We start from the raw sequence: 21,413 nt of genomic DNA, 5'->3' as shown, positions 1-21,413 counted from the left end.
AATTTTAACATGCTTTTGTTTTGCCAATATATTTTAGATGGCAAGGACATTCAATCAAATAAATTACAGAGGTAGTTTTCACAATTAATCCGACCATATATCTTAAATTCATTACTGTTGAGTGAATCATAAAAAGTTCCCCTAGAGGAATCTACTAATTTACATACATTAGAGTTCATGCATTTAAAAAAAAACATTGCTGGACTTAGTTAGGAAAGTCTCCTTTCCATCTTTTTAGTCTAACATAATAGACTTGGTGCTAACAAAGTTTTAAGATTTTTAGTTTTTTTAAAAACAATGTCTGGTTTATCAGATACTATAGAACCCAATGCAGGGTCTGATTTAATAATGCACCAATGTTTATTGAAAACATGTTTTATTTGTCTCTCATCTATGTTAAATTCTGTTGTAAGAGGAATAATATCTTTTCTACTTTGATTATCTTTGTATAACAACATGTCCTCCCTATCCTTAGACCTAGTTTTATTCAGAGCTTTCTCTAATAAGCCCTCAGGGTATCTCCTATCCTTAAATCTTTCTACATAGTTATTAAACTGTTCTTCACAAATCATTTGGTTAGAACAATTTCTTTTAATCCGGTTAAATTGAGAATGTGGAATATTATCCTTCCATTTTTTCAGATGACAGCTCTCATAGTGTAAATAGCTGTTGCTATCAACTTGTTTAATAAAAGTACTAGTTTCAATCATATTATCTCTGAAAAAAAATCTATATGAAATGCATTCATTTACCCTGATGAACTGAAAAAATTAAGACTAATTTCTGGACCATCCCATATTAATATGATGTCATCAATATATTGTCTATAAAAAACAATATTATTCTTACAGGGGTTATTTGAATAAATTAAATCTAATTCCCACTTCCCCATGTAAAGATTAGCTAGACTCGGGGCAAAAGTTGTACACATGGCCGTACCACAGGTTTCAATAAATAAAGTCTCCAAAAACTTGAAATAGTTGTGGGAGAGAATGAACCACACTAAATCACATATAAAATTTCTATGACCTATACTATGGGTATTGACGCTATTAAATATTTTTTAGAACTTGATTCTAATATTAGCATAGGTCATAGAAATTAGATTGGTTCACTAAATCACATATAAATGAAGCTGCCTATTGTATGTGTTTATTTATTTTTATTTTTATTATTGAGCATGTGTTAGTCACTATTATTACTCACTAAGTGCCGTGGTCTATTCACTGTTCAATTATTTCAATACACTATCTCAAATCAAGGGGTGACTCCCACATGCTACATAAGATGTGGATTTCTATGCAAATGCTATTTTCTCTTTACCTTTCTAGTCTCCAATTTGGACTTATAACTACTGTTGCCAATGCTCCATAGGCTCTGATTAGCTAATTTACCTGATCAGTTCCTCATTATAACAAGTGTTGAATTATTAGCTTTGATTGTTATAGAATATGCTGTAAAGTGTATTTTTTTTCTATTCTTCTTTTCTCTCTTTGTACATTTTGCATCTTTTCTATGAACTTGTATGTTAATTCTGACATGCTGTAATAAAAAGATAAAACAAAAAAATAAGTGAAGGGTTGGAGGGGACTGACAAAGAATGGGTATGGGTATGGGATCAATAACAGAGGTGGTGTATGAAATGAAAATTATATAATGTCACATATGCACGTGTACTCTTCCCTTGTCACATATGTTTCCCCATCATTCTCCCACTCATCCCTTTTCACATATACATACCTCACAACTGTCCCAATTTGGTCATGACAATCCTGATTTGAGAGGACTATCCCACTGTCCCGTATTAAAGAAGTTTTATTTGGGGAGAGTTGGAAGATATGTCCCCAGAAATAATGACCCCTAAATGCTGAACATACCAGTGGCAGGTGTGTTCATCTTTGAAGAGGTGTTATATAGGAGTAAAAGAGGACTGGGGCAGCCCAGTGCTTCAGTAGAGCTAAGGTACATCCCTAATGTGATGTGGCCATTCTCCATTGTAGAATGGCCACCAGGGCCTGATTATCCAATAGGCTGAATAATCTACAGCCTAGGGCGCAAGTCTTTTGGATGGCACAACATTTTTTGGAGTCCAAAATTGTGACAGGGAAACTGAAAGTAATTCTAAAATATAAGAAAATAGTTCTCCAAAGTAAAAAAGAAAGCGTGGAAAAAAATATAGTAAGATTTTAATCTTGACATATTCCAATGGTACAGGCTGAAGGCCTTTGGGCCTTGGGCAAGCGCTTGAGGATAAATGAGTAAGGGAGACAAGGCTGGCAATAGGGTCAGACATGACAGCCCTCTGGCAACAGGGTCAGACATGACAGCCCTCTATTCCTTCACCTTCACATCTTCTCCCTCAGTAGCTCTCATTTAAGCCTCAATTCTGATATAAAGTTCTGATTTTAATGAAAACAAAATGGAGCTGAGTTTCAAAATACTGGAACATCATCATCATCATCTATTTATTTATATAGCGCCACTAATTTTGCAGCGCTGTACAGAGAACTCATCATCATCATCACCATTTTTTTATATAGCGGCACTGATTCCACAGCGCTGTACAGAAAACTCATTCACATCAATCCCTGCCCCATTGGAGCTTACAGTCTAAATTTCCTAACGCATACACACAGACAGACATAGAGAGAGACTAGGGTCAATTTGATAGCAGGCAATTAACCTACTGGTATGTTTTTGGAGTGGAGGAGGAAATCGGAGCACCCGGAGGAAACCCACACAAACACGGGGAGAACATACAAACTCCACACAGATAAGGCCAATTGGTCTGGAATCGAACTCATGACCCCAGTGCTGTGAGGCAGAAGGGCTAACCACTAAGCCACCGTGCTGCCAATATTAGCGTAGGGTGTCCCGAACCCTTAATCAGGCCCCGATGATCACCTTCCTTCTAATTCATGCGTGGGAATAAAAAAAAAATCACAAAATGTGATGTTTGCTACTTTGCATTAACTGTTTAACATAAAGTGTATTAGTTTTTCAAATGTGTAAATGCATCTTTTAAATATCATATATGCATTGAGAAGAACTAAGACATGAACCCCATCACCAGGACTCATGCCAGAAATTTGTCTTCGTTGCACAACATAAAGTCACTGGCCATGCCAGAGATCAAGCATTTTCTTTTATTTAAAAAACAATATGGTGATCAGATATCCATGGCAGCACATCTAGCATGCGGCGCCTCCAGGCGTCACCTATTCTGGCTATAAACTGAACTGCACTGACTGTGAAACGCAAATGTGCCTCAACACAGTAGTTGAGAATTGCTGTACCTGCTGTCTAATTTTGTATTAGATCATGGAATTCTATTTAGTTTATATTAGTCTGTATGAAAATGCTTTATTAGCATAGTTTTACTATTCCATAAAGTGCTTCTCCGTCTTCAGGTGATTTTCATTTATTAGATTGCACATGTCGCATATACATTTATTAGATTGCACATGTCGCATATACATTTGCTGTCTACATTGCTTTAACTTTTTACTTTAATTCTTTTGTGCTTTTAAGCCATGTATTCATAACATGGGACAGAATTGTTAATTTTCAGCTCTGAGGTGCTTTCTGCATTACACCATTGTTTTCACAGAGTAGCCTTTTGTCAAAACTCATGGGCAATAAAACAAAATCAAATATGCCTCAAGGTATAAAAATGTTGTTAGAAATCACAAAAAGTAGTCATAAAGAAACTTAAGATATTTAGTAAGGACACTGGGCCTGATTCATTAGGGAAAGTAAGGTAATAAGTTTTCTCCTGGACAAATACACGTTACAAGACGAGGGGTGCAAATTAGTTTATTATTTTGCACATAAGGAAAATCCTGGCTGTTTTTTCATGTAGGACACAAATACTTGATAGTTTTATTTTTACACTGACATTTTAAGTTGGTCTAGGACGTGCCCTGCCACATTTATAAATATTTCCCCACATTTTAAATTTACCTCCCCCTCCAATGCAACATGGTTTTGCCAAGGTGCAAAGTTACTCATTTTTTTGCTTTACTTTTCTTAATGAATCAGGCCTGTTATGTTCAAGCCAATAATTTAGTCCCTTTATGGTTTAAAATACCTTTCTACCAAATACAGAAAACAGGGGCACTCACTGAGATCAACCTTGGAATAGAACCCATTAAATGAGCATGTAAACATCCAACAATTTAAGAATAATAATCCAGGATATCGTCTTTAGTGTGCTTAAATATCAGATGCAAGTTATAATGAAGCCACTTTGATAAATAAAAATAAGATTGTATTATTCTCATAATTAACATATTGATGTATCCAGAAAAATTATGCAACATGATTAAAAAGTGTAATCCATATTGATATAAATCATCTAAATCCACATAAATAATCCAAATAACGTCAATGCATGATTTGTGCATGATGCAATGATATCATTGCAAGGATAATATCATCAGAATTATTCAAAATTCATTGTATAATAACTCAAATGGCTGAGATCATTATTAATATACAGTATAAGACAAAGAAGATTGCAATGAAGACCTGGTGCAGAGCCAGCAGGGATGAGAACTGCTAGGGTCTATGGCATGGGACCCTCACAATTCAACTTGTTGAAGGAAGGGGGTTGATAACTTAAAATGTAAAATACTGATGGCATGCGGATGGTAGTTAGAGATGGCTGCACTTTAGATCAGCTCTGTGCCTTACTTCCCTCATAACATTCTCACAGATATAAAACAGTTAAAAATTTGTTAAGGGAAATTATGAAATTACAGAAGTAGAAACTAGGAGTGTCATCACCACACCAATGACAGGGTTGTTTTGAAGATCTACTGGAATACTGTATCAGTTAAGCTGCTGGACTCTCTGTCATTGCTGCTGCAATCTCTGTTCATCCTTTGGTGATCTCCGTGGCCTCCTTGGTGGCAGCAGCTGCTGGCACAACTTCTACGAATGTGGTGAACAAGAGTCCTGGCTCTGTGTCCAGATAACCACAAGGGTGTCCATGCACCACAAAGTGAAAGAACCAGAACGGGAAGAATGTTAAGTTAATATAATTAGTGATGGACAGTCACGGGAATTATTATTATTATTATTATTATTATTATTAATATTATTGTAGATTTATAAGGTGCTCCGCAGCACTCTACAGTAGAGAAAATGGGACATACATAAAACAAGGACATACAAGGTAAACAAATTAAATGTAGACATGAAAACACAGGATAGGGAGGTCCCTGCTAATGAGAGAGCTTGTAATTGGAAGAGGGCACAGCTGAAATAAAAGGACAGAGTTTGTCTCAGAATGGAGATTGGGACAGTTATGAGGGTGCATTAGAATTCCACAAAGACTAATTCATCTATCATGTCTTTACTTTTCACTGTCCCTCCTCATTCCATCTGTACCACCCCAACACAATGATGTTGAGGAATATCACTATCTAGCTGCTTCTGATTGGCTGCTATATCAAGTCATGGCTATCTTTTTATAGTAGTTAATTGATATTTCTATTTAGACTACTGCAGGAAAGAAGATAATAATTTGATTTTTAAGAGATAACTCAGGTGTGGAGGTGTTTTTATTTAATTAGATTTTAAATGGAAGATTCATCTTTTGCATTTTGTAATGACGGTCAAGATAATTTTCTCTCTTGTTTGATACTTCATTACATTATTATATTGTGTGCAAACAGGGTAATGTGAAGGAGGAATAGTGATTAAATAATTACAGCTTTTACTTAGCTTATAGGTTGCCAAACAGGTACAAGCATCTACCATCAGTGTAAGATATCCCAGGTACATAAAATTTTACAATTGGGGCAGGGCATTGATATGCAATCCACTGGAAATATTTCAAAGTACTCCCCATTAGATGTCATTTACACCAACTAGATATTATTTACACCGATCAGCCACAACATTAAAAAACACTGACAAGTGAAGTGAATAACATTAATTTTCTCGTTACAATGGTACCTGTCAAGGTGTGGGATATATTAGGCAGCAAGTGAACAGTCAGTTCCTTAAGTTGATGTGTTGGAAGCAGGAAAAATGGGCAAGCGTAAGGATCTGAGCGACTTTGACAAGTGCCAGATTGTGATGGCTAGACCACTGTGTCAGAGCATCTCCAAAACAGCAGGTCTTGTGGATTGTTCCTGGTATGCAAAGGTTAATACCTACCAGAAGCAATCTTATATGTTGTTAATTGTCGAAAAAGACCTATTCTGACATTGTAGCTTATTTAACTGAAAAAATACTTATTTTATGTCTGAATACAGACCTGTAACATGCACACTACATATTAAACTATACCTCCCAACTGTTCCATCTAAGCATCTATAATATAAATGCCTAGTGGCGTGTGTTAGTCTGTCTGTGTGTGTGTGTGTGTGTGTGTGTGTGTGTGTGTGTGTGTGTGTGTGTGTGTGAAAAAAAACACCAAGCTGCAGCGCCACCTGCTGGACAGAGTTATACACTGACCTATATATTTCTTGAAGTAGAAGTGACAGTTGGGAGTGGTTGGTGGTTGCCGGGGGTGACAGTTGGGAGTGGTTGGTGGTTGCCGGGGGTGACAGTGGGGAATGGTTGGTGGTTGCCGGGGGTGACAGAGCGAGAGGAGTGTGATACTCAGGACCGCTGAGAGAGATCCCTGTGTCTGGATAGACATCTGGATAGATGTGGCGATAAAGATGAAGGATGAGGTGATGGAGAAAAATGATGAGGTGGTGACATGTGGTAAAAACCACGTTAAAAAAGGGCGCTTGCGTCGGGAAGTAACGCTCTTCCCCTGAGGAGGCCTGGGCTAGGCCCAAATGCATGACAAGAATCTTTTTAGCACCTTAAGTAGCTTGATTTGACTAGAATGCATGAGTATCATGCACGGGTTAACTTGTATATTACATTTACCGTATGTTACAGTTTTATAGCATATTCTATATTTATTTATTTACATTTATGTATTAAATTAGCCATCTTCTGGGCAGACATATATATTCATGGACATTTATTAGATAGGGAACATCCCATGCTCATTGTGATCCTGAGAAACTTTCTGTGATAGACACTAGAAAGTTCTCTAGTTTCCAGATAGATTGGCTTTGAATGCTCACAAGGGAATAATATTACACACAAACAGGTAATTTAAATAATGTCAAGGGCAAAGAGACAGGGACACAGCCGTAATTTATTAGGATGGTATGTGTGCTAATAACTGTGCATTGTAATTAGGCTTGTTTTCATGTTGCACTATTATAACTATGATTTTTTTTAATTGTGCATGACAGACACACTTTAAACACATAATTGTGGTGTTAAGTGACGATGACAGATTTTGTATTGGATCCAGAGGTTAGTCTTATTTTATTATTTTGTATGTATAACAATAACTTAAACTTGCAGCAATATTTTATAAATTAGTTCTAAGCATATAATACTACTCAATGATTACATCTTTGCAACCTGGTAGAATTTTATTTGAAGGATTTTTTTCTCACCTTGTTCTTTAGGTATACAGTATATCTTGTTTATGCTCATCCATATCTTATTTATTTGAGAGCAAATAACATTATGCACTTGGTGTTGTCTCCTTCAGGAATCTATTGTAGATGAAGAAGAAAGCAATAAGAATGAAAACATTCATCTTACTAGATTCCTCCGTGTCCTGGCCAATTTAATGATAGTATGCTGCTTATGTGGAAGCGGATATCTCATCTACTTTGTTGTAAAACGCTCGCAGACATTTTCGAAGATGCAGAACATTGGCTGGTATGAAAGAAATGAGGTAATGTGTTTTTATGCTGTTCAAATAATGCATCAGTTATTTGTATGGAATAATAATTTATGTACATTATACCATTGCCACAGCCATAACTCCTTTCTAAAATATAAATCAAACAATATATTATTGAGTAAATGTTCATTATTCTGTACAGTTTATACACTTGTGTGTAGTCATAGAGCATGCAGCACAGCTGAGATGATCCTGGGAAACGGACTATCAGTAATTACATCGCCACAGGGTGAAGTAGTCACAGATTCATTGGAAGGAGGGTGCAAGACAAAATAGGCAAATAAAGACTCTCAATAGATCAAGTAATTGTTAAATTGGATTATGTAATAAAAAAAGATGCACTAACAATAAAGTATATATTATAGCTGCATGCCGGGCATTTTCAGGCTGCCCAACGCCACACTGATAGGAATATGTCCTAATCCATGAATCCATAAGAATTGTGTACATTTTGCTATGCATTTCAAGGAATTATTTTGTCTACAGATATGGAAACACATGTTAGGAATTAAAAGTTATGACAGGTCAGAGAACAGGGATCATCAACTGAACCTTCCAATTTTTTAATATAGGTTACATTTTTTTGTTCTTTGTTGAACTTTGAAATGAAGCTCATTTGGAATTTACGACTTTCATTATTACGCTTCCTTTCTTTCTGTAACAATAAACCCTGGTTAATTAAATTAATATTTAATATTTAAGCTTTAATTTTAACATTTGTGGTTCTATTGATTCTTAAATCAAGTAGCTCCCTGTCCTAATCTGTGCTGCTGTTGGTCTTCTCCCTGCTCACATCATCTCCAAATAATGCTGGATTGCAAAATTGAGAAGTCATGTCCTATGCCATTTTCTAGCTATGGCCCTGACATACGAGAATTTAGAGAAATCCTTCCTCAGAATTAAATTATGGATACCACACCCACTTAATAATTTATGGTTTCACATAGAGGACCTGATTCATCAAGGAACGTAAGTCCCGTTACGCACCATATTTTGCATGAAATTTCTCTGCGCATGCTCAGGAATGTACTTTACGCTAATGAATGCAAATGCATGCAATTCTTGTTCGCCTGCAAATGACACTTCCGACATCCTATGATTTGGAGGGTCGGAACAGTGTAGAGAAGGGGTGTATGCATGTAAGCAATGTACATTAAGGGCGTGCCAAAGTCGAGTAAGCAGGACAATGAGGTGGCGGAATCTCAGTCTGTTGTTTGTTGAAAATATCCCAAAACTCTGGTATAGAAAAAGTCTGGGTAGAAACCACTGTAATTATTTCTTGACATGATGTCACTTTACTAATGCAATGAGAGGGACATTAAGGATCCCAGGCTAAAACTTGAAAGGTGACCGAATCTGTATATGGGTAGTATAGCTGCAAGGAAGGTGTTAGGAAATCAAAGGAATAACAAGGTTATGTTGTAGTAAAAATGTTAGGGAGTTTATTGCAGTATAAAGAGTAGACATAAAAACAGACTGACAATTTCACTGAAGAAATGCTGTTGCAGGTTTATGCAGTCTAAGGAGATTGAAGATAACAAACAATGTCTCTAAAGCAATGCTGATGTAGATTAAACACAGAGTTCAGCAATCACTTTCCCATAACAAAGCAATAGATAGCCATTGCAGTCCATGACTGGGGATTCTGAGTAAAGCTATATAGGAATAGTGTGTAGATGCAGACCAGAAAACAAAAGCCAGTATACAAATATAAATAGAGCTAGGAACCAGCAGACTTGTATGATGCAATCCAGATATCAGGATACAAAATAATGCATGATCAGGAACAAATACATAGTTATCACTATTAGAAGCCTAAGTAGAAGACTTGCTATGCAGTTTGCTTTTGCTTATCTGAAAATCCTGCCCACTTTGTATCCATATTTATGCAATACTAATGTAACACCCCCCTAGTGGTGTTTTAGTTAAACCTTTACCTCAGTGAATTCAGGAGGGGTCACCTAGAGGGTAAGCTAATAGTTTATGAAAAGTTACATAAACTGGCTACCATGGTGATAACCCAGCCCAGCCTGTGAGACTAAGTGAGAGGAAGGAGGGGCTGTGATTAAGGGGGGATAGGAACTGAGAAGGGAGACAGAAGAGGAGAGTTGTAGCTGGGGACCTGGGGTGGAAGCTCCCAGGCTCCCCCAGCATTGCCTGGAAGTCTGAGCATGGTGACTGAGCCAGGGCAAGGAATGTGTGCCCTGGATGAGGGGGAGAACTCCATGCCACTATAGCGAACCCAAGAGAGAGGGGGACACTTTGCATGGAAGAGGCCCTGGAGTGAGGGCTGCTACAAGAGGCCTGGTAGCTGTAGTGTCAGATCCTGAGGCTGAGAGTACACAGAGTGACGTGTCAGAGCACAGGAGACATCATCCCCGCAGAGGAGGGGTGAGCTGCAGTTGAGAGGTACACAGAGTGTGTCAGAGCTGCATGGAGGAGAGGCTGCCTGCCTATTAGCATCCATGCATGTGCCCCTGCAGAAAGGGTGATCTGCAGTGAGTATGGAGTGCAAGAGACATGTAAATTATGTTATTTAACATCTGGATAACATTAAGAACTGTGCAGGAGGAGTGATAAGATATTTGCAACCATATTCGTATTGCTCATTAAGAACTGTGCTGGAGAGAGTAAGGAGATGTATATATTCTGCAACCATTATGATTATCGTGCTGGAGGAAAAGTGTAAATAAAAGTTCAGTTTGTTATAGAGATGGTCTGGCGCCCAAATTATTGTGACTTTTACACTGCATTACAAAGTGACATTACCTGTGTCCCACTAACTACAGAGAAACACCTGCATGTGCAGGGACCCCCTGATCATTTACACCCATGCCCATCAGCTAGCCAGGGCTTGAGAAGGAGGTGCACTGTGTACCCTTTGCACCCCACACTACACACAGTGACAGGGGGTTACATAATGGCGCCCAACGTGGGGCTCGAGCACAACAGATGGAGAAAGTGCTTGCAGGACACAGGAACTGAGAGCAGTGTGCCCAGCCGGAGAAACACCCTTGGGACACCATGTCTGACCGTCTCTAGGTGCCCAACAGAGACCAAGGGTAATGAGGAGGTAAAGCAAGTTGTTTGCTGAGAATTTCTTTCCGGGACAGTATATGGAGCAGCAGTGTGCTTGTTGCTGAGACTTGTAGTGCCACTTAACCCAGCTGAGTGGGAAGCAAAAGAAGAAAAGGTTCAACGTGTGAGGTGTAATTATAATGCAGTCTGTATATTGCCTTTCCTGAGGATTTGGGGAAGCAAAGAGAGGCAGATTGTGCAATGTGACGTCTGTATATTGCCCTTCCGGAGGATTAGGGGGAGCAAAGAAAGGCAGATCGTCCACGTTGGAGAGAAAGGGGGGGAAGACAACCCCGCTGGTCAAATGCCACCCCTGCATATATTGCTGAGATGTATTTGTTGGGAGGGGCCCACGAGAGCCACCTGTCTCTTTTTGACCCAGGAGGGGGGAGACATGGGCAGGCATGGGCAGGTGCTACATTGCTTTGGCATAAAGCCATATTTAAATGTACATTGAAAGAAAACAGGACACCTGTGACTCACATGTTTACATCCATTGGGGGTGTTGTGGGGTATGCAATGTGAAATGTGTTTTATATTGATACTGCCATTGTATTGCTATGTATGTATTCACTTTACACTGTGATTTTTCATGCAATAGTGATGTAGAAAAGTTTACATGTGTGTGGTCATATGTGAGTTAGGTGTGAGTGAGATTAGCTAGGCAGCCCCATTAGGTGTAGTTTAGGGTGCCCAGCTAATCGGGGGAGAATGTAACACCCCCCTAGTGGTGTTTTAGTTAAACCTTTACCTCAGTGAATTCAGGAGGGGTCACCTAGAGGGTAAGCTAATAGTTTATGAAAAGTTACATAAACTGGCTACCATGGTGATAACCCAGCCCAGCCTGTGAGACTAAGTGAGAGGAAGGAGGGGCTGTGATTAAGGGGGGATAGGAACTGAGAAGGGAGACAGAAGAGGAGAGTTGTAGCTGGGGACCTGGGGTGGAAGCTCCCAGGCTCCCCCAGCATTGCCTGGAAGTCTGAGCATGGTGACTGAGCCAGGGCAAGGAATGTGTGCCCTGGATGAGGGGGAGAACTCCATGCCACTATAGAGAACCCAAGAGAGAGGGGGACACTTTGCATGGAAGAGGCCCTGGAGTGAGGGCTGCTACAAGAGGCCTGGTAGCTGTAGTGTCAGATCCTGAGGCTGAGAGTACACAGAGTGACGTGTCAGAGCACAGGAGACATCATCCCCGCAGAGGAGGGGTGAGCTGCAGTTGAGAGGTACACAGAGTGTGTCAGAGCTGCATGGAGGAGAGGCTGCCTGCCTATTAGCATCCATGCATGTGCCCCTGCAGAAAGGGTGATCTGCAGTGAGTATGGAGTGCAAGAGACATGTAAATTATGTTATTTAACATCTGGATAACATTAAGAACTGTGCAGGAGGAGTGATAAGATATTTGCAACCATATTCGTATTGCTCATTAAGAACTGTGCTGGAGAGAGTAAGGAGATGTATATATTCTGCAACCATTATGATTATCGTGCTGGAGGAAAAGTGTAAATAAAAGTTCAGTTTGTTATAGAGATGGTCTGGCGCCCAAATTATTGTGACTTTTACACTGCATTACAAAGTGACATTACCTGTGTCCCACTAACTACAGAGAAACACCTGCATGTGCAGGGACCCCCTGATCATTTACACCCATGCCCATCAGCTAGCCAGGGCTTGAGAAGGAGGTGCACTGTGTACCCTTTGCACCCCACACTACACACAGTGACAGGGGGTTACACTTATCTAGATATTGTCTATTACTAGGTGATCCCCACCTCTCTTGGATTAGTTTCACAAACAAGAACCTCTTTGACCGAAAATTAGTGAAGTGCCTAAGGTTCAGAACAGTTAAGGGGCACAAGACCAAGGTACAGGACTTGACACTGATTTAATCAACATCTGCAATCAAGCTAATATTACTATCCTTTAGACTGACTATTGTAGTACTGATGCTATGCTGTGAACATAATGTGAATTTAATCTTTTATGTTGACTTATTGAAATAATACAATAAGAGTAAAATAATAATATACTTTAGGTAGAATAGCAATATACAGGCAGGCAAGTGAAACATATGAAAGTTTGAAAAGATTCAAGGGCAAAAATAATTAAATACCTTAATATTATTTGCTTATGGTAAGTAGGATGTTAATAAGGTCTGTATGATGTTCCTTTATGCTTGCAACAATGTAACAGTGTGCTACCTTATATTTGAGGGAGAGACAATGTGGCCAAGTAGTTTACAATGCTGTGTACATAACATTAATAATGAATAGAGACATGTCCTTTATAAAGTAAGGAATAGGCATACCTGTAACAAGGGAATACCTCATGTGAGAGATAGTTACATTGCTGGCACCCTTATTCAACCTAAGCCTACATCTACTGGGGCAGCCCAAATGTCCCCCAGTTTTGGTACCTGTGTCTTGGGACCCAGTAAAGTGCTGTTGAGAGCTATTAGAATAATTGAAGTGCCCCCATTCCTACATTGCAACTGAGAACAAATAAAAGCCTTCTGTTTGCGATAGCTATACTCATGATCGTTATTTATATATCACCACAGAATCCATAGTGCTGTACAATCAGCAAAAAAGTAAACAGAAAAAAAATACAGATAAGTAATGCACAAGAGAAACAATAGAATCAGTAAAAATCATTACAAGAGACTAAAGAGAAAACAACTACATAAAAAGACACAACTAGAATTACAGGAAACATTACAAAGAGGATGAGGAAATTACAGGTAGAAAGGTCCAAACTTGTGACAGCTAAAATTAAGAGGATTAGTAAATGGAGACGAAAGAGGTAAAGTGAAATAGGAAGGTGGAGCTTGATAAAGGAATTGTCTAAGGATGGAACCGCATAGGCAAGTGTGAAAAGGTGAGTTTTGAGGTAGCGTTTAAAACGTGAGATTTGGACAGATCTGGTATACCAGAGTGCACAGGTAAAGGGGAGGAACTTAAGAGGAGGGATGGGGATAAGGATGCAGGTGTTCGAAGAGCATGGAGTAAGGTGAGAATAGTGGGGGGGGTGGAGTGTGAGTGGATGGTGGTAATAGGTTAGGGCCCAGCAATGGGGAGGCAGTTCTTGTAATTGGGGCAGAAGGTTCGAAAGAGAGTAAGGGCAGTCATTGTGATGGTGAATTAGAGGAGTCAAGAGTGGTAGGTGGGGTAGTGAGGAACAGGGCTGTCTTAATGCATGGGCACGGTGGACAGCTGCCCAGGGGCCCCACGGGCATAGACACCTCATCGGCCTGCCAACCATTTCATATATATTATTCTGGAAATTGTACTCATAGAGTGCATGACAGTGATCAACTGTGCAGGAGAACGTTCATTTTCATGACTGAAACTTATAAAAATTCAGCTTTGCAGCACAATAGGGCAGCAGCGTTTGAAGTGGCTTTCATTCATGTGTATGAAAATTTACATCCTGAAAACCATGGACTTAAAGCCAATTATAAAGCAATTCTCTTCTTACAATTCTGTTCCACAAACTAGGTCCTTGTAATTACAGCCATGGAGCCAGACATATGTTGAAAACATTAACCTGTTTATTACAGTGAAAATACAGTTCAGGTGATGCAATGTAAACACAGACAAGGTCAGAGACTAAACAGACTTCCAGGTATTGCAGAATAACAGATAAATGTAAATATCAGGATTACCTCCAGGAGATAAAAAATAAGTGAGTGGTAAATGCAGGAACTGGCTAAGCAAGGATATCCACAGGAACAGAGAAAGCAAGGCCGTTAGTCCAAAGGTAACAAACATAAACAGGCACAGAAATGACCAGCAAAGGATACTGGAAGAGGTAAGCATATATAGGAGACACTCAGGTGCAAATGATTAACTAGCTGCAGCAAGTTAACCCCTGATAGTGGGACGAGATTGAAGAATAGCGGCACCTCTGGTGGTACACAGGTACTGCAGGGTAATTGCAATAATAAAGTCCAGAATAGTCCCAAAGGAAGGTGCAGCTGAGATGAAGCAGCATTCTGAGGCAGATCATCCCCCATATGCTCCATAAAAAGTTTTGTTCAGGCTCTTCTCTTTTTCTGCTTTTTCTTCGTATGGTATCTCCTTGGGGAAACAATAGCGTCCTTCTCCAATGGAGTGTAAGCAAGATCCAGCTCCTGAAAAGCATAAGAAGAAAATTAAAGTTCAATGACTAACTCTCTAGAGCCGTCAGGAAATTAGCTCTCAGGGTCTGAGTCTCAGCCAAGAATCGGAGTAGCACTTTTTATTTTATCACAAAATGGTGATATGCCCATGAAGACAGTAACCAAGATTTATTGTGATTGATGCGGTCTACGAATGGGTTTTTTCCTTATTAGTCTTTTTATTTTTTGAAGATATGGATAGACCAATTGAAGCTACGTGCATAGATGACTTGTGGATTAACGTAGGAGCTGAAACAGAGGCCGGAATAGAAACAGAAGAATTATGACCAGCAGATTTGACTATAGTTGGAGTGTATTTCTGACAAATGGCATTAATAAAGTCCATGGTATTATAGATAATGGGGTAATCGGAATTAAAAAGGGAGAAGGACCAAGTCATGATAATAAAACCTACTTGGTTAAATTGGTCAGCAAAATATTCTGTATAGCAGATCTAATAACCAACATTAAGAATGGTTCGAAAACACATAGGGCTAGATTTACTAAGCGGCGGGTTTGGAAAAGTGGGGATGTTGCCTATAGCAACCAATCAGATTCTAGCTATCATTTTGTAGAAGGTACTAAATAAATGAAAGCTAGAATCTGAGTGGTTGCTATAGGCAACATCCCCACTTTTTCAAACCCGCAGCTTAGTAAATCTAGCCCATAGTGTTTCTAACCATTTCCTTACTTCACATAAGTGTGACCCCAGTAAACTTCAATTTGTGGGGATAGAACATATAGAAAAGTTCTGGAGAGGTGGTAACTACCTGGAAAATACCTCACAATATTAGGCCAAATGGATCCATACTATGAAAACTTTAATGCCATATGGTTTGAATATAGATTTTGATCTGGGTTCATTCCTTAATGTTTAGTCTTAACTAAATATTTATCTGAAAATATTTGTTTTTATATTTTATTTTTTATATACTTCTCGTATATACCTTTTTTATATTCCTTTTTTATATGCTTTTAATCTTTTTAACAGAAGTACTTTTAGTAGACAGACAACAGAGTACTGATTTTAAAATGGATTATTTACAATATTTATTAATAAAGGCTATTGACCAATTAGGCATAGAGACTGAGTTTTTATAGCCCATAGATAGAAGACTACTTTCCTTGACAAAGTCCGAACTGAGCGGATGAAACACATTGGTATTTTGACACTTTGCAGCCACAGTACTTTTGTGTTCCATGAAATACTTCTGCGTTCCACACGCGGTAGGACGACGAAACTTCCGTAGCGTGGAGCTAGCTTGCTGGGAGACCACCATCTGGATCACCGAGTAGGGACAGGTAGGGTCAGTACATGATTTTCTACAGTTGATTTTCCACCTTGTGATTTTATCTTTCTCAGCTATTGCACCAACGCATACTGTGTCCTTTAAAAGGGCTATAAATATCATGTGCGGCAGTTTGCCTAATCTGTCTACTTCACAATTATTACATTTTATTTTAGACATTTCCTTGCTGTTTTTGCATTATTCACGTTCATTATATGATTATTTAGATTTGCGCTCTCTTCTATTGCTTTATATTTCTATTTACATGAGGTGCAGCATCATTTTATAATATTTGAGAGCGCCTTAGTCCCAGTTTTATTATTATAATCTAGCTCTTGATTGAATGTAACCTGATGTAGGGGAAAGGTGTGTGTTAATCGGTATGGATAGATATATGGGGAAGAATACCAGGAGGAGGAACCCTGGGGTGAAAAGTGGAAGATCTAAACATTCCAAGGTCAAATCACAGGCTACTCGCAGTTCCTCCTCACCCCACATTTAAATCCCCTAGACCTTTGTTGCAGGGGTCCCCATGTCATAATGACTAACCAACCCCAGGCTATTCAGCGCTGGGCTGGATTCCCTAGGGAGTGGGGTCCGCCGAAAAAAATTAGCGCCCCTCCCTACGAACACCCAGCCCATTGCTGATAGCACTAGGGCTCTTTCTACACCCCTAGCCAGTGGGTGTAGGGTAATAATGGCGAAATAAGTGTGAAAAAAACAAACTGACGCCATTTTGTTTTGTGGAACTACAAGTCCCAGCCAGCAAGCTTGCCATAAACAGTGTGGGAATGCTGCTACTTGTATAACTACAAGCACCAGCATACCCACGGCAGCCAGGGCGTGTTGGCACTTGGAGAACCACAAGTGCCAACATGCCCTGACACCCACGGCTGGTTGGAACCTGTAGTTCCACAAAACAAAATGTTTACAAATCCACAACACCCTTGTTAAAACCACTAACATTTAATAAAAATAATAAACCCACAATAATGACAGTAAACACTCATTTACACCACATATTTTATTAAAAATATTAATAAATCCCCGACATACTCACCAATGAAGTTTTCTTCTGTTGTCAGCAGCTTTCAATCCAAAAATGACTGTCACCAAAGTGCAAATTAAATTTGTATCCAAAGTCCATGCTTGACCATGTCCAAATTAAAATTGTAATTCCAAAAGTCCTGCTTGTAATGTTTTCAGTTCTTCTGCCCAGGGGGGGCATTGTTGCTTGCAGTCTTCTGTTCTTCAGCCAGGGGGGGCCCATATTTGTAACATCCCAGAATCTTCTTGCTTGATTGAAGGAAAATAAAAAAAATGGCAGGACCGCCGCAAACAGCTTCTACACAGTAGAAGCTCCGAAACTAGCTCCGATGCTATTAGGGGATTTTCCCATGGTCGTGAGAAAATCCCCTAATACTATAAATAGACCTGATGTTAAGAGTGTTATAATAAAGAGGGCTCATTGAATGGGTCCAGAACGTGGAATTATAAGCAGTCGTCCTAAAACAGTCTTTGCTAAGTTTCTTAGCTTCAGAGGGAAGAAAATGATTTTACGCTCTTTCCATAGGGCTGAATCTTTGACAGTAAGGGGGTCAAGGATTCTGATATTTCAGGATTTTTCTACGATTACCTCGCAAAAACGAAGGGAATTTGCTCCATTATGTAAAATTCTTTCGGAGAATCAAGTGCAATTTGCTTTATTATATCCTGCTAAATTACGTATTACTGATAAGGGGCAAAATAATTTTTTTGAAGACCAGGTTAAGGCGAGGTATTTTGAAAATCAGATGAATCTCTCAGATACTATGCAAACGAGATCATTCAAATGAATAGGATGTCCAATGATGTAACTTTGTTTGATATGTTTTTTGGCTTGTTATTTGTAATTGCTGTTTTTTCCTCTATGCCTCTGATATTTAAAGCCGGGGGCATGAAGTTAGGTCAGGTAGAAAATTGTAAAAGGGAAAAGTTATGTATTTATAGTCCGCAACTTTTATTTGGGATTTTGATTGTTATTAATTTTTTGGCAGTCCAGTTGCGGTCATAGATGTAAAGAAATTTAAATTTGTTCTCATCCTGCTTGCTGGGACAGGGCAGGAGTGATGTTTGGTAAATTCCTGATTGTTTTATCTTGCCCGAGGGTAGGGATAGGATAATTGGAAACAACATGATAGAAATTGAGTTTTGAGGATGTTGCCGTCTAAATTTAATATGATCTCCTGGAATGTAGGAGGATTGAATTCACCGCTTAAACAGAAAAAAGTTATAACCTATTTAAAGACTTTTGTCGATATTGTATTTATTCAGGAGACACATTGGAATTGTACTCAGGGGATGATTTTAAAGTCTTCATGGATCCAAGATTGTATTTCTACCCCTTATGAAACTAAAAAGCAAGGAGTTGTGATACTTTTGAACAAAAGACTATGTTATACTATTGAGGATAAGTTAATTGACACTGAGGGTAGATATTTTCTGTTGCATATGTTAATTAACCGTGAACGTTTAACATTGTTGAATACTTATGCTCCAAATATGCCTAATCGAGGCTTTTATGCTAAATTGTCAGGGCTTTTACTTCAAAGAGACCTTCCAAACCTTATTGTGGGAAGTGATTTCAATACAGTAGATAATCCAAGGTTAGATAAATCAGCTATTCCTGCCTCCTATGCTAGCTCTGGATGGGATAACATTCAATATTTTAAAGATAGTCATGGGCTTGCTGACCCATTGGAGGGTTCACAACCCCAATGAAAGAACTTATACTTTTCAGTCGGGGGTTCATCATACCTTTTCACGTATTGATTGACTGATGGTTTGAAATCGGTTACTTTTCAGAGTAAGCTATTGTCAAATTGGGAGTATTTTGATCTTGGATCATGGCCCGATATGGATAAATTTGAGGTTGAGCTCTGATGTGGCCACTCGTCGGCCTTGGAGTTTTCCTGCATATCCGGCACAATCAGGCGATTTTACTAAATATCTTAATCAGAAATGGCTGAAATTTGTAATTGACATTTTAAATCATTGGGAAGATATAGTATTATTTTGGGAGACCTCTAAAGTTGTACTAAGGGGCCACATCATTGCACACATGGCAAAGCAGAAAAAAGAATATCAAGTTAAATATGATCTCTTTAACGGAGCTGTAAAAACTGCGTTTGAAGCTTATATAGAGTCCCCATCACCTTTTTCCTTTGAGTTTTATATGAAGGAACATCAGGTTTTGGAAGATTTATTGGCACTTAATGCAAAATCTAGATTGGATTATTCTAGGAATAGATACTATAGGTGGGGCAACAAAGCAGTGAGAGTGTTAGCAAATATGATTAAGGCCCAACAGAAAAAACAATATGCGGAGGCAATCAGAGACCCGTCTTCGGGTCATAGATATATGTCATCCTTTGCGATTGTTCACCAATATAAAATATAATATTAAAAATTATATACAGCAGATATGGAAGATTTATCTCTTGAGCACTCTCTATTAAAGTCCGCTAAAATGCCTAAACTAACTGAATTACATCGTAATGTTTTAAATTCAGAGATAACGGAAAGAGAAATTGATTCAATTATTAAGACTTTGCCTTATAATAAATCACCAGAACCCGATGGTGTAGGGTGGGAATATTATAAAATATTGTGTTTTAATATATTACCTTTTCTTTCTACAAAGTATGGTAGATTGCATGTTGAACAACTTCCCTTCCATCGTTTTAACGAAGCATATACAATATTTATCCCTAAGCCAAAAAAGAATTTAGATATCTTCTTATCGTCCAATCACTTTGTTAAATCAGGATTTTAAAATCTTTGTTAAAATAAGGGCAAATAGGTTACAAAGCATTCTTCCTGATTTGATTACATCTCATCGGTTAGGTTTTACTCAAGGTCGACATTCGGTACGAGGAGTACGTATGACTATTGCAGCTGTTGTTAAATCTACACATATAATTAAGGCAATTGCCAATGTTTTGTTAAGTATAGATGCAGAAAAAGCATTTGACAAAATCTCATCGAAGCATCTTCAACTTATATTTGAGTATTGGCAATTTGGAGAGGCATTTGCCAGGTTTGTTAACTACATATTTAATAATCCAATTACATATCTATCTATAAATAATATTAACAGTGAACCGATAACTATGACTCGTGGAACGCGGCAGGGATATCCATTATCACCCCTGCTTTTTAACCTGGCTCTTGATCTTCTTTTACAAATATTGACAGAGATGCCAGATTTTCATGGTTTTTCCTTGGGGGTGGAAGCAAAGGTGGTATCCTTTGCTGATGATTTGTTGTTGTTTATTTCTGACTCACATTCCTCAATACCACCAGTGCTTGATAAACTTGCACAGTTTGGATTTACAGTTAATAAGGAAAAATCTGTGGCAATGGTTTCGGTTACTAAACCAACATGGGGGAGGGCCTTTGGGTTTATGTGGGCATCCCATTGGCTGACATATCTAAGGATTGAATTACCTAAGAATATACTGAATCTTTACTCCTTGAATGTTAGTCCTATTATTAAAGAAGTTGTTGCTCAACTTTGGAGAAGGAATGAGCTTCCCCTGTCATATCTAGGTCGAGAAAACTTGATAAAAATGACTATTTTCCCACAGGTATTTTATCCACTGCAACTTTTGCTGGTTCTGTTAACTGCCGTAGATGAAAAATTGATAGATAGGGAATTTCGTCAATTTATTTGGCAAGCTAAGAGATCTAGAATTGGCTTACTTAAGCTGCAACAGCCCATATCGAGACAGGGAATCAACTTTCCGAATTTAAAGATTTATAATCAAGCTGCGATTCTTAGGTATGCTCATGAGTGGCTTAATGCCCGAAACGTCTACGGAAATTTAGAATTTCTTTTGTTATATACTTGCAGTTTGGTTTCTTTCTTACATTTACCTAGGCAAGACCTATTGGAAGAATGGATAGACAACCCCTTATTACTTACTACATGGAAAGTTTGGCGTACAACTCGAATGAAATATGTGCTTAATTGTACTTAATTGTATTGTGCTTTATTTAACATTTATGAGAATCCTGATTTTCAAGAGAGGAAAGCTATATATCCATTCAATATATGGCAGAATATGGAAAT

The 21,413-nt window shown here is 38.5% G+C and overlaps 1 protein-coding gene across 1 annotated transcript in view; it reads left to right on the top strand.

Annotated features, from left to right (window-relative positions):
- The window catches only part of LOC142159454 (transmembrane channel-like protein 2), a 165,312-nt gene that overhangs the window by 95,685 nt on the left and 48,214 nt on the right, over positions 1 to 21,413 (top strand). Inside the window, exon 15 of the mRNA XM_075214356.1 lies at positions 7,580 to 7,768. Within this exon, the coding sequence (XP_075070457.1) occupies positions 7,580 to 7,768 (189 nt within the window). The remainder of the gene's footprint in view (positions 1 to 7,579; positions 7,769 to 21,413) is intronic.

This window comes from Mixophyes fleayi, chromosome 5 (assembly GCF_038048845.1).
Source record: "Mixophyes fleayi isolate aMixFle1 chromosome 5, aMixFle1.hap1, whole genome shotgun sequence".
Taxonomy (NCBI): Eukaryota; Metazoa; Chordata; class Amphibia; order Anura; family Limnodynastidae; genus Mixophyes; species Mixophyes fleayi.
Note: the sequence above shows the minus strand (reverse complement) of the source record. Positions and strands in the feature narration are given on the sequence as shown.